Source organism: Anarhichas minor, unplaced genomic scaffold (assembly GCF_050575085.1).
Source record: "Anarhichas minor isolate MPS153535 unplaced genomic scaffold, ASM5057508v1 ptg000007l, whole genome shotgun sequence".
NCBI lineage: Eukaryota > Metazoa > Chordata > Actinopteri > Perciformes > Anarhichadidae > Anarhichas > Anarhichas minor.
The window spans coordinates 22,229,755-22,243,250 of record NW_027466453.1 but is presented as its reverse complement, the minus strand read 5'-3'; the positions used below and the strand labels follow the sequence as shown (position 1 = coordinate 22,243,250).

At 41.6% G+C, this 13,496-nt stretch overlaps 1 protein-coding gene across 1 annotated transcript in view; it reads left to right on the top strand.

Moving 5' to 3' along the window:
- slc38a12 (solute carrier family 38 member 12) overlaps window positions 1–13,496 on the top strand; it is a 47,096-nt gene that overhangs the window by 3,196 nt on the left and 30,404 nt on the right. The window contains exons 5-8 of the mRNA XM_076086613.1: window positions 1,017–1,119; window positions 1,952–2,035; window positions 7,528–7,627; window positions 9,990–10,086. Coding sequence (XP_075942728.1) covers window positions 1,017–1,119; window positions 1,952–2,035; window positions 7,528–7,627; window positions 9,990–10,086 — 384 coding nt within the window. The remainder of the gene's footprint in view (window positions 1–1,016; window positions 1,120–1,951; window positions 2,036–7,527; window positions 7,628–9,989; window positions 10,087–13,496) is intronic.

The window sequence follows — 13,496 nt, the reverse complement described above, 5'->3', positions numbered from 1 at the left end:
TGTAAAGAGGACTGTTCTCCATTATAAACCCGATCTTCAATCATTCTGACTTTGACTAAGAAAAGGACCGTAAAGCGTTTAAGGTGCAGACTCTCTGATTCATGACTCCTCCCCCGGTTCACCGCCCACGTAATGGAAGACTGTTTAACGCTGAATGCTTTTTTATTCATTTCTCTCTGCTCGAGTGAAGCACATCAGCCAGACGTAAAGTGATGCATCATATATGTTAAGAAACCCTCACACACACACACACGCACACACACACACACACACACACACACACACACACACACACACGAGGTCGTTTCCTGCTGAAGAAGTGATTGTGAGGCGGATCTGAAGGAGAAGAAGATGCACGGTGTTGAATTCTTGTGTTGTGAACAGATAAAACTCTTAAAGTGTCTCATAACTGCTTGTGTTGCATCTCTGAGTGGTGATCTGATCTATTAGTTCATGTTTGTTTGATGTGATCGCCCTCTGCTGAAACTTTGAGTGAAGTGCGACTAGATTTAGTTCATTCTCTCTCTAAATATTAACAATAAAAAGGGTTTATTTCACCGTTATGTAAAAGTTATTTGGGACTAAAAACAGGGAAAGTAGAAATATATTTCTCTTAGGACTCACAGATCTACATGTTAGTTGGTGTTTGACTGCATTAAATCAGTTTGATTCACGCCTACACATCCAGTAGCTCCTATCACTCCTTGTCTCCTCGTCTCCTTGTCTCCTCCCCAGCCTGGCCAGTCACTCAGCCTACGACTCTCACGATGCTGACTCATCATTGACGGCTAATTGACTAATTGAATCTGCAGAGAATCTGTGAAACCAATAACGAGCGAACGTCACGCGGTGGACGTTGTTGGTTGTGAAGCTTCTCTGCAGCTGTTGCTTGTAGTTTCCAGATGTTGCATAAAGAGCAAAATAAACATGTGTTAACGGCTTGTGAAATGAGAAATTAGAGAAAACAGTTCGACTGAAATAGAGATTAAAATACTTGTTTTTTGAAATCTCCGCAGGTCGACGACAGCGACTCCACCTCCGAGTATTCAGATGATGACATCGTGGTCCGAGGCCGGTCGGAGCCGGAGACGAAGCCCATCTTGTCTGGTCGTGAGAACCGTAAGTATTTACGAGACGTGTGTTTTATTACTGTAGATCGTTATCGGCTGATATTCAGTAAATACATTCGATCTGATATCAGATTCCTGATAATTCTACATTTAGAGCAACAAGAGGAGAGCTAGTGAACGTTAGCAGCACCGGAGCTAACCGCTAACGTGCGAAAGGTTCCATTCAGTTGCATTATGACGCGTTCAGGCTCTGCTCAGTGTATTACTGTAACGTCATCATGATGTGTTCAAATGTAATCTGAATAAATCCAGTAGTTTGAAGGAGATGTTTCCACATTAATATAAAACAGATATTAGAGATGAATTATGAGTTTAACTCACCACTATAGATGACTTTTAGCAACCAGTGAACAGGAAGTGACCATATCTGGACTGAGGAGGAGTGACGTAGAGACGCCGTATACGTCTCTGGTAGAGACCTGTCAATCACCGTGTAGCCCCGCCTTAAAGCATCCCCTGCTTTATGGTCTGTTTGACTCTAAATGGACCATAATGTACTAAATGAACATCATGCTGTATTGAAGAAGACTTGAAACTAGAGCTTGAGACCATAAACTCATGTTTACAATGTTTACTGAGGTAATAAATCAAGAGAGAAGTAGAGTCATTTTCTCATAGACTTCTATACAACCAGAGGAGTCGCCCCCTGGTGGACACTAGAGAGAATGCAGCTTTAGGACACTATGCGATGGAACAGTTCGCTCTTTTGCACAAAGTGTTGCGCCTTGTGATGCCGGATGAGCTGAAGTCGCTTCACATCACCACGCTGCTCTTTGACTGCGTGGTATTTACCCACGATGTCCTCCATGTTGTTTTCACAGAGCGGTCGGGAGGTCACGTGGACCACTTCGACATCGTGGAGCGGGTGGAGATGGGTCAGATGGCCTCCATGTTCTTCAACAAAGGTAATCTCCTTCTGGCCCTCGAGCGTTTTTACCCGTTATTCAATTAACTGCCATCATCTATAGAAGCAGCACTGAAGGTTTTTCTTCTTTCATTTTTTATGTCCGTTCCTCACATTCACAAAAGGGAACGGCTCCGTAATTGGATGTGATTATAAATGGATAAACTGCCTTTGGTTGTAATTACCTGCTTGAGACTCTCATTAATGCCCCTACTGTGGGAGGGGGAGAGGAGGAGGAGGAGGAGGGGGGGGGCAAGATGGCTTCTGAATGATTTGGGCTCTAATGAACCCTCCGTTCACCTTGAACCTCACGGAGAAACCTTCCTCCTTCTGTCTGCTCGCCTTACACCGACCGGCCTCTTCCTCACCAGATGCCAGTGACTCCACACTCTGCCCCCCCCCCCCCTGTGTTGTCCCAGGGATAAAGGAACAACAAAAGGTCAAAGCTCCATCGGCATCATCTGCTCTGGTCCCTGTTTTTTTCCGACACTAGGTGGAGCACTCTGCACGCCAAACCTCCCCCTCCCAGTTCACACCCACACGTGTGAACTCGCTCATGCACCGCGTCTCATGCACCGCGTCTCATGCACCGCGCCTCATGCACGGCGCTCATGCTGTTAAAGCTGCAGCGTGTCACTCGGCTCGACTCGTCCTGCTCGTTAAAGGTGAAAGAAATCTCTGCTGATGACCTTTCCCTCCGTGAAACAGGTGAAACAGGCCGCGTGCAGGTGAAGCAGCACGTGGAGGTATCGATCGGTAATAAGGAAATTAGTTTCTCTCTCCTCCTCTCGCTGTGAGAAAGCTGCCCAGTGACTAATCAGAAATGAACGAGATACGAGGCACGAGTCCCAGCACATGCTGGACGAGGAGACAAAAGAAGGGGAAACGCTGCTCTTTAGTTGGTCCTGACAGCGACACTTTCTACCTGACGTCCTGAGAGAACTTCCTCTCTGAGCTCAAAGGAAGACGTCATTCACGTTGTTTTATTCTCTCAAACGTTAAATGTTTACACCGTTCGTTACGTCTCATCTGCTCCTCTACTTCAGATTCTCACTATTCATGAGATCAAGATCTTTGATTTAAGATACGTTCAGGTGAAACAGTTCAAGAACTACTTTAAAGCAAATTCACAGGTTCGTTCTTACTCAACTCCTCAATCTTCACGTCCTCTTCCTCCTGACTTACTGACTACAGAGCTCAAAGTTCAATAAGATTTAGGGGCTTTTCCCACCTGATAAAAAAATGTTCCTCTATAAATGTTTGCGCAAACTTAAACTAAACTCTAGTTCGTTTGTTTCATGCAAAAATCTCTAAAATATGGAGATTTCCTGCTTTTCTCTGTTTTTTTCTATCTTATTAAAGTGAATATCTTTTGGCTTTAGGACGTTTAAAGACTTCTGCTTCTTTCTGAGACACTGAATGGACATTGTTACACTGTTTTCTGACATTTTACAGACTTATGTGATTAATTAATGAAAATAAATCGATAATAAAATGATTCGTAGCTATTCGACCGACAATCAGCAGATTCATCGATTAGTTGATTGATTCTCTGCTTCAGATCTTCTTTGTCATTAATTATATTAAATTACATACTTTTGGACTCTTGGTTGGACAAAAAAGACAAAGTTATGAAATAGTTTTTTGACATTTCATAGAAAAAAGTTGACATTTTCTCCAGTTTTAAGCCAAACTTTAACTTTTAGATCCTGATTGTTTTATTTACGTATTATTTTAACTAGATAGATCATGAGATCACAGTGATTCCACTCCTCCTGGAAAGATGAGTGACTTTAAGATGCCTGAAAACAGATCTGGATTATTTGTTGTTTCCCTCTTTTGTAGCTCAAATGATACGTTGGATAATAATAGATTTGAGTTTAAGGTTGTCAGACGATGCAAGTTATTTTAAGTTCAACCTTTGCTGTGGGAACTTGTTCTCAGATCATTAAATGTGTCGGTGCTCAGCCTGTAGGTTTACTTCCTTCTTTATCTACAGTGTGCTTTCAGACTTTATAGATTTACACTTTGAATAATCTGCTGAATCTAAGAAGAAGCACAACTCGAGGCCATTAAGAGACTTCATTCAAACCGGCTCCAGGATAACAAACTCTGAATTGCAAAGCATTATGGGTGAGCGGAGACAGATGTGCGATGTCGACCGCGGTGGCGTCGTCGTTCATGGAAAGCGGAGCAAAACTAAATCAACACGGCAAGTTGTATTCAGCTCTTTCTGCACTCTGCCTCTCTGTGCTGCACCTTTATGCAGCCAATTAACACGGCGAGACGAGCTCTCAGAGGGCGTGCCACGTCCTCCGGGACTGAGAGGTGACACGGCGGCGGTGAAGCGGGTCTGGAATAAGGCCACGAGTATCAGCCTCTGACAGGAATGTTGATGGTTTATCTGCACCACGAGGAAAAAGGTGCTGCTGTGACCTTCACGTTGACGATTTGAGGAAGCTGACGAGGGAGAGAGAGACTTCTCTTGCATCAGCATCCTTGTCTCAGGTTTTTATTCCCTCTCTTGTGATGTGATGGTTAACATGGCGGCTGTGCAAACAGCAGGATTCTGTGTTCTTTTTCCTCAACGTGAGCCGGCCCCTCCCCCGACACACAAAGCACTCATGGTGGTGAATAGTAATTCACTTCGCTGTCACTCGGTTCTTTCTGTCTTCAACGAGAGACACGTGGCCGATGTTTCATGTCAGAAACAGCAGTTTTCAGCCTCTGAAATATGGAGATAGTGTTTAAATATGATGATATTTAAAAAGAGCTGCAACCAGTAGTTGACTAATCTTTTAGTTAATCACCAACTGTTTGGATAATTATTCAGTTTTTAGTCATTTTTCATGCAAAAATGTCAGAAAATGCAGTTTTCAGCCTCTTAATTATGGAGATTTCCTGTTTTTCTGTTTTCTATCTTTTTTTAAAGTGAATATTTAAGACAAAAAGACGTTTAAAAGAGTTCATCTTTGACTTTGAGAAACTGGGAGTTTTCACTATTTTCTGACCAAACGATTAATCAAGAAAGTAAATTGATAATAATAATCGTAGCGTCAGCAGCAGCAGCCGTATATTTAAACAGTATTGACGGTATTTCTTCAGAGTTGTGTAGAAAGAAACAAAGTAACTCCTGCTTCTGTCTTTTAACGTTTTTAATTCTTCAGTGACTTTTAGCTAAATGTCGCGCTGTGTGCGCTGAGAGAGCCTCTGCTGAGATGAATGGACGTGGCTGCTTCAGCCCGATCATTTCCCATCAGCCACTGCTGCAACCGTTTCCTGCGTCGGCATCCTAAGACATGCACAGATCGATACTACAAGAGTCAAAGGAAAGAAGCTTGATTTTGTTTCTCAAGAGAAACGCATGAACACACCTCGGCTCTGCTTCCTGGTCGTTTCATGTTTGTGGAGCTTCAGAAAGTAAAACAAGTAGATATTATATGCGACTCTCGGGTAAAAAAAGGTGCGTTTGCATGTTTTTACTGCAGGTAAAGTAGATCAGATTGCTTTTTTAGAGTGAATTTTATTGGTCTGTTTAATAGAAGAAGTCTGAACGAAGAAAAGTTAACTTTGAAACACCTTCAGAGTCTAATAGTCAGGATGACACAACAGCGTCTGCTATTAAAGCTTGACCATTAATTACTCCAGACTGTCCTAGTTACGTATTTTTAGAGGCGTGTTGTTGCCTCCGGGGCTCCATTTAGATTTGATTTGTCGAAGTCGGTAATCTTCAGTTCATCAACGTTTGACTCGGTCACCAAGTGGAAGTTAAAAATACGAGAAGAGAAAGATTACTGAGGTGAACGTCCTTCCTCCTTTTTATATATTTCAGAGGTTTGCAGTGTGACAGCGGTCACACGGTTGTTTGTGACTTTTCAGGAGGTCAAAGCAGATTTATTTATGATAAGATAATTAAAACAACATATTCTTATTATGTAATACACATCATTTAACCCTGATAAGGTAATAAAAGTGTCTTTTCCCCCCGTAGCTGCTCAGAGAGGTTGTCAGTCAGAAGCAGAGTGGTGATGGATGCTGATGCGTTTCACAGCTACAGGAGACACCGGGCTCCTGCGTGAGGACCCGTTCTGCAGCGTTCTTTAGCCCGCGGCTTCGGGTAATTGAGAAATATTAGTTCCAGCTCCGTGAAGGCCTGCACCCCCCCGCGGTCCTGCACAGAGTACAGTACGTCCTGTTTCTGCTCTAATACGCCGCGTCCAGTGTTGTCCCACAAGGAGACGCCATGTTTCTGATGCGTCTGTCCACTTTAAACTTTATATATTTTAGTATCTTATTCTATCATTCTGCTCCTCTGGTTGTATAGAAGTCTATGAGAAAATGACTCTACTTCTCTCTTGATTTATTACCTCAGTAAACATTGTAAACATGAGTTTATGGTCTCAATCTCTAGTTTCAAGTCTTCTTCAATACAGCATGATGTTCATTTAGTACATTATGGTCCATTTAGAGTCAAACAGACCATAAAGCAGGGGATGCTTTAGGGCGGGGCTTACTGTGATTGACAGGTGAAGCTGTGAATGTGTCACTTTTGTTTCTCTTAATGGACTCCATGCTCTAATGAATTGGCTGAAGGAGTCCAGTTTGGACGCTTTTATCCCCCTTCTGAGAACTGGAGAGCGCGATGGATGTGTGGCGCTCTGATGATCTGACCGCCGGTTAAAAGCCCTCCATCTTGTCCTGGTGAAAGGTTGGGTGAAGAAGAGAAGGGGGGGGGGGGGATGGTGTGGTTGTGGAGAGCAAAAGGGGGGGGAAATCTCTTTCACGGAGGGATTAGCTTTTTTAATTAATGCTATTAATATGTTTCATATTGAACCAATGAGGAAGATGTGGCTCTGCTGTGGAGGAGGAGGAGGAGGAGGAGGAGGAGGAGGAGGAGGAGGAGGAGGAGGAGGAGGAGGAGGAGGAGGAGGAGGAGGAGGAGGAGGAGGAGGAGGAGGAGGAGGAGGAGGAGGAGGAGGAGGAGGAGGAGGAGGAGGAGGAGGAGGAGGAGGAGGAGGAGGAGGAGGAGGAGGAGGAGGAGGAGGAGGAGGAGGAGGAGGAGGAGGAGGAGGAGGAGGAGGAGGAGGAGGAGGAGGAGGAGGAGGAGGAGGAGGAGGAGGAGGAGGAGGAGGAGGAGCTGCTTTTCTCCAGAGACGAGGAAGCTTTAAAGGATCATTCATCGTCATTATGCAACAGCAACGGTTGCACAACTAAATGTAGTTGTAGCTCATTTAAAACACAGGAAAAAAGTAAAACTCCCAGTCTCATTCATCGAGTCTCATTCACTACTTCACAAACACGTGCTTCTTCTAAAACCTCACTATTTCAAACACTGCAGGTGAGTAATACACCTGCGCGATGTTGAGACTGTTGATACAAAAGTGTTTTAAATAGTGAAGATGTATCTGTTTGAGAAACACGGTAACGAAGGGAGAGTCATGGTCGTCTTGTGAGTCGCTCATGTCTTTCTTTTTTCTATTTGCTGTCTTTCAGTTGGCGTCAACATGTTCTACATCTGCATCATAGTCTACCTGTACGGAGACATGGCCATCTACGCTGCAGCTGTGCCCATATCGCTGATGGAAGTCGCCTGGTAAGACCAGGAAACGTCTCATTCACACTTCTAATACGAAATTCTCCTTTAAGAACGTTTGGAACATTTGCTACTTTGGGCTCGTTGGAGCTCGGCCGTCTTCATCTCATCGGCTCGTTGGTCCTCTTGTGACCTTCTGAACTTGAGATTCAGACAATAAAGCTTCTCTGACGGAGGCCTTCAGGCCCGCTCACCTCTCACCGGAGCTCCTGCCGTCTGTAGTCGTGTCCACTTGCTTCCAGACACATTTGTATTGCTCGTCCGTTGGCCGGACTGAGTGAGAATAGTGTATTTCATGTAGAATAGTGTATTTCATGTAGAATAGTGTATTTCATGTAGAATAGTGTATTTCATGTAGAATAGTGTATTTCATGTAGAATAATGTATTTCATGTAGAATAGTGTATTTCATGTAGAATAATGTATTTCATGTAGAATAGTGTATTTCATGTAGAATAATGTATTTCATGTAGAATAGTGTATTTCATGTAGAATAGTGTATTTCATGTAGAATAATGTATTTCATGTAGAATAGTGTATTTCATGTAGAATAGTGTATTTCATGTAGAATAGTGTATTTCATGTAGAATAGTGTATTTCATGTAGAATAGTATTTCATGTAGAATAGTGTTTCATGTAGAATAATGTATTTCATGTAGAATAATGTATTTCATGTAGAGTAGTGTATTTCATGTAGAATAGTGTATTTCATGTAGAATAATGTATTTCATGTAGAATAATGTATTTCATGTAGAATAATGTATTTCATGTAGAGTAGTGTATTTCATGTAGAGTAGTGTATTTCATGTAGAATAGTGTATTTCATGTAGAATAGTGTATTTCATGTAGAATAATGTATTTCATGTAGAATAGTGTATTTCATGTAGAGTAGTGTATTTCATGTAGAGTAGTGTATTTCATGTAGAATAGTGTTTCATGTAGAATAATGTGTTTCATGTAGAATAATGTATTTCATGTAGAGTAGTGTATTTCATGTAGAATAGTGTATTTCATGTAGAATAATGTATTTCATGTAGAATAGTGTATTTCATGTAGAATAATGTATTTCATGTTGAATAATGTATTTCATGTAGAATAATGTATTTCATGTAGAATAGTGTATTTCATGTAGAGTAGTGTATTTCATGTAGAGTAGTGTATTTCATGTAGAATAGTGTTTCATGTAGAATAATGTATTTCATGTAGAATAATGTATTTCATGTAGAGTAGTGTATTTCATGTAGAATAGTGTATTCCATGTAGAATAGTGTATTTCATGTAGAATAGTGTATTTCATGTAGAATAATGTATTTCATGTAGAGTAGTGTATTTCATGTAGAATAGTGTATTTCATGTAGAATAGTGTATTCCATGTAGAATAGTGTATTTCATGTAGAATAGTGTATTTCATGTAGAATAGTGTGTTTCATGTAGAATAGTGTGTTTCATGTAGAGTAGTGTATTTCATGTAGAGTAGTGTATTTCATGTAGAGTAGTGTATTTCATGTAGAGTAGTGTATTTCATGTAGAGTAGTGTTTCATGTAGAGTAGTGTTTCATGTAGAGTAGTGTATTTCATGTAGAGTAGTGTATTTCATGTAGAATAGTGTATTCCATGTAGAATAGTGTATTTCATGTAGAATAGTGTATTTCATGTAGAATAGTGTATTCCATGTAGAATAGTGTATTCCATGTAGAGTAGTGTATTTCATGTAGAGTAGTGTATTTCATGTAGTGTGTTTCATGTAGAGTAGTGTTTCATGTAGAGTAGTGTTTCATGTAGAATAGTGTTTCATGTAGAGTAGTGTATTTCTTGTAGAATAGTGTATTTCATGTAGAATAGTGTGTTTCATGTAGAATAGTGTGTTTAATGTAGAGTAGTGTATTTCATGTAGAGTAGTGTATTTCATGTAGAATAGTGTATTTCATGTAGTTCCAGGCTTCAGATCTTAGAGCACAGAACGTAACCATCCCTCCTCTCTCAGGGTTGTTCTGCTGAGATGATTTCAGAGCAGCTGAAGTTTGTGATCGGTTCAGACAGTTTCTAAAATGTTTTAAATAAACTATGATGACTGTCATCCTTCATATTTCACTGACTTCAGTGTTTTATAGGTCTGTTCCAGAATGTCTTTTTTAATTCAAAGCTTCTGTTGAGTTTTTCTAATAATGTCTGTCGTATCTATAATGTTTTTATTTTAGTATTTTATAGAGAGTAAACCTCTATTCATCACAGAGTAAACCTGGTCTAACTGTTGTTGACGTCGTCCTGTTAGCTTCTCTTCCACTCTGCTCCAAAACCAGAACTAACCGTCCAGCAGGAGTAAGTGTGAGACGTTGATCTGTGTTTTGTTTCTTCCCGTGCAGTGGAAACCACTCCTGCAGCGCTGGAAGTGTGAAGTACAACGACACGGATCCGTGCTGGGGCTCCGTGACCAGGAAAGACGCGTACCGGGTGTTTCTGGTGAGTCCCGACACAACGTTTGTGAAAGCACACTTCCAGTTATCCGCCGCCGCCTCGTTTTTACAGGTGGAGTCAGCGATTCTGGAGAAAAATGTGTTGATGTTTGAACCCAAACAAATCCCTCCCTTCACGATTTGAACGTCCCTCTGGCTCCCGCTGACTTCCTCTTTATACGTCCTCAGAACTGGAGCTTCTTGTTGCTGCTGGGCTTTAAAAGACATTTTTTGTGACAAATGAGGCTTTTCATGGGGTCTCAAGTGTCAGTCAGGACCTTCCGTATTTTGCACACTGCTTCCGGGTCATTTCTCTCAAGTTAGAAGACCCCTGATCCAGGACTACATGCTACTTTATATCTCTATCGGCCCTCTGACTCTCTTACAAAGACGAGGTTGACAGCTTCTCCTGCTTGCTTCTCTCATGGGATTCAGGGGTGAAGGTATTCTTGTGACTCAAACAGTTCACGTCTACGGATGTGTTTTTAAATGTGCAAAGCCGAGCCTTCCTTTCTGTCCTCTGAGTCCCTCCCTCTCTCAAACTGTCCCCCGGACTCTCCCACCTCTGCAGCCGACAGGAAGTGTGTGTCCTTGAAGTCTTAAGTGAGCCAAACTGTGATGTTCTTCACTTGAGCTTTAACTTTGCTCAGCGACAGTGATAGATGTGCTGATCTCCTCCTGCCGCCTCCCTCACGGCTTCCTGTCCTTTTCTACATTTTTAATAGAATGAGTGGACCTCGAATAATCTTCCAATAAGTGAACTTCCCCCCTTTACCTCCTAATGGGATAATCCTCTTACTGGATGTAAGCAAATTGAAATAATGCTGATTTGTAATCTCCTCTCAATTTGTTTACACTTGCAGTTTTGCAGATTCATTTCCAGTTTCATCACGACTGCTCAGGGAGATAGATATGTAACACTGAATAGTTTGATAGCAGGGTTGCACTGATCTCCAACTATAGATCTACTCGGCGTATCGGACACACAAGTAGTTCCATTCTTCCTCAATTTAAAATCTAAAACTTCTCTGTGACGTTGATTAAAGTTATTCTTCAATGAGCAACATGAGGCTGTAATTACACATTTATTCTTAACTGCAGATAGAGACGTTTATACACCAAAGATCTATTTATTTGCATTGTTTAAAAGGTTTATTGACGTTTTTAATGCTGAATTATTTCCGAGACTCTTATGAGCACATCTCTGGTGGACACAGAGTTAGAGTGGTGCGTTTGATCTGTGGCGGTACATTGCATTTCAGCCTGTCTTATCCATGTAACACGCAGTGTTTCTGCTGTAGGGTTACTTGTGCTGTTACTCTTTGTTCACCCCTCTGCATGTTTGCAAGAGATTTAACGTCAGTCTTCATCGATCTTTGTGAAACATGTAGTTAAAGTTATTTATGTTTCAACATTACTGCCTGAACAAAGAAGTGCGGAAACTTCACGGATCTACTTTTAAAAGAAAGTTGACTTCTCGTTTTCTAATCAACCAAAAGTTTTCTCTCCTTTTTCTCAGCAAAGCAGACGTCAATCACTCAGTTAGACGTGTGGTCTGCTTTCCATTCATTAGTCTGAACCAATTCTGCACACGGATACATTCACTCTCGTAACGTTTGCTATTTCAGCCATTTATTTATTTTGGCCATTTTGTTTTGTTGGCCGTAGCCATCTTTGCTTTGTTGGATCCAGATGTGACGTTGAGGTCTTGTCGTATAAATGACTGATTTCGACAGAACGAGACTTCTTCTTGAGCGAGACTTTGTTTAGACGGCTGCTGTTCTCCTTCAATACCGGACCAATTTTGAAAAACTCATGAATCACTTCGACACAAAAACATGAGAAAATCTGGTCCAGGTTTAAAGATACCGATGTTTCCTTTTAACGTTAAATGAGGTCCACAAACATTACGTCATCACACGGCGACATCTTGATCTAAATGCTCGGCTGCAGCCTCGGACGATCGTTGAAGAAGTTTTGTTGTCGATTCGTCCTTTTGTTTTGTCTTTGCTTCTGCTGGTCGACCTTTCCTTAAATAAATGAACGAAGTCATCGAGCTGTGATGAAACATTCAGGCGGCCCGTTAGCGTCCGGCACAGAGATAACGGTTCTCTTCTCTGGGGCTTCACCGGGTCAGAGGCTCCGGCCTGGAGACACCACTCTGAGTGATGAGTCTAAATAATTGACTGTTTCTCATCAGCTGTTCTCTACAAAATTCGGACTCAAGCGAAGCAGCAAGAATACGAGACTTGTATTATTCTGCAAGAGTTGTGTGAGAGTTTTATAAATAGATGTTTTAATATAGTGTTGATGTTAAATGTTTCCTCCATTTACTTCCATTCATCAAGGGTTTTTCTCCGTTTTTTGTTTTCTTCGCCAGAAAAACGTAAGTTTTCTTAAAGAGTTAAAGGAAACTCTGGGGGAGTAATTGACACACAAATGGTCGTTGTTGGGGGTGAATTATTCCTTCAGCAGCCTGGAGGTTCTTGACCACATTCGTCGGTGTCCCTTAGATTTTTACGTGCGAATCTCTTCTTATTACTCGTAATCTTTTCTTTGTGTTTTTTATTCAACCCGTTGCGGACGGTTTCTTGTTGTTGTCTACAGATTGCCTGACCCTTCGTCTCCCACTTCAACACCCGGAGGGCACATTTGAATTTAGTGTGTCTTCAGGCGTCACACTTTTTTCTTTTTTTTTTAGCTCCACGCCTCGGGCTCCTTTCCTTCACCGAGTGTCAGTCACATCAGCTCAGTGTCAGTCCTGACGTTGACACTCGGCCTATAGGGGAAACCGGGGTGTGTGTGTGTGTGTGTGTGTGTGTGTGTGTTTCCACAGAGTTAAACTCTGCATCACCTGGAGGGGGAAATTAGATATTGTTGTAGAAAATAAAAGTAAGCAATGTGATCGATGGTCCGCACACTTAAACTCCCTTAAGTTCAATTCATTAGCACACCCACAAGTGACCCATAGACTAAAGCATACACTTTTTTTTTTTTTTTAACATTTCCTCAAAACAAGTTTATTTCTTCAAGTTTCTTGCCTCAAACTACATTTAAATAAAATTGATTATAACACATCTAAACGTTCAATTTTACCTTTGCACAGTATTATTTTTTTTACGAAATAGAGCCTGAACATATCACAGTGTAAGTCAATAGCAACCCCCCGTTAGCTCTTTGCAGGACTGTGCTGCTTACCGGCTGCTAACGGTTAACGTTAACTCGCTCTCCTGCCGATTCCAACACAGATTTGTGGTTCACAATGGCACGATTTGGTCGTCGCCATCTTTGCAACCAGTGAACAGGAAGTGACCATATTAGGACTGAGGAGGAGTGACGTAGAGACGCCGTATACGTCTCTGGTAGAGACCTGTCAATCACCGTGTAGCCCCGCCCTAAAGCATCCCCTGCTTTATG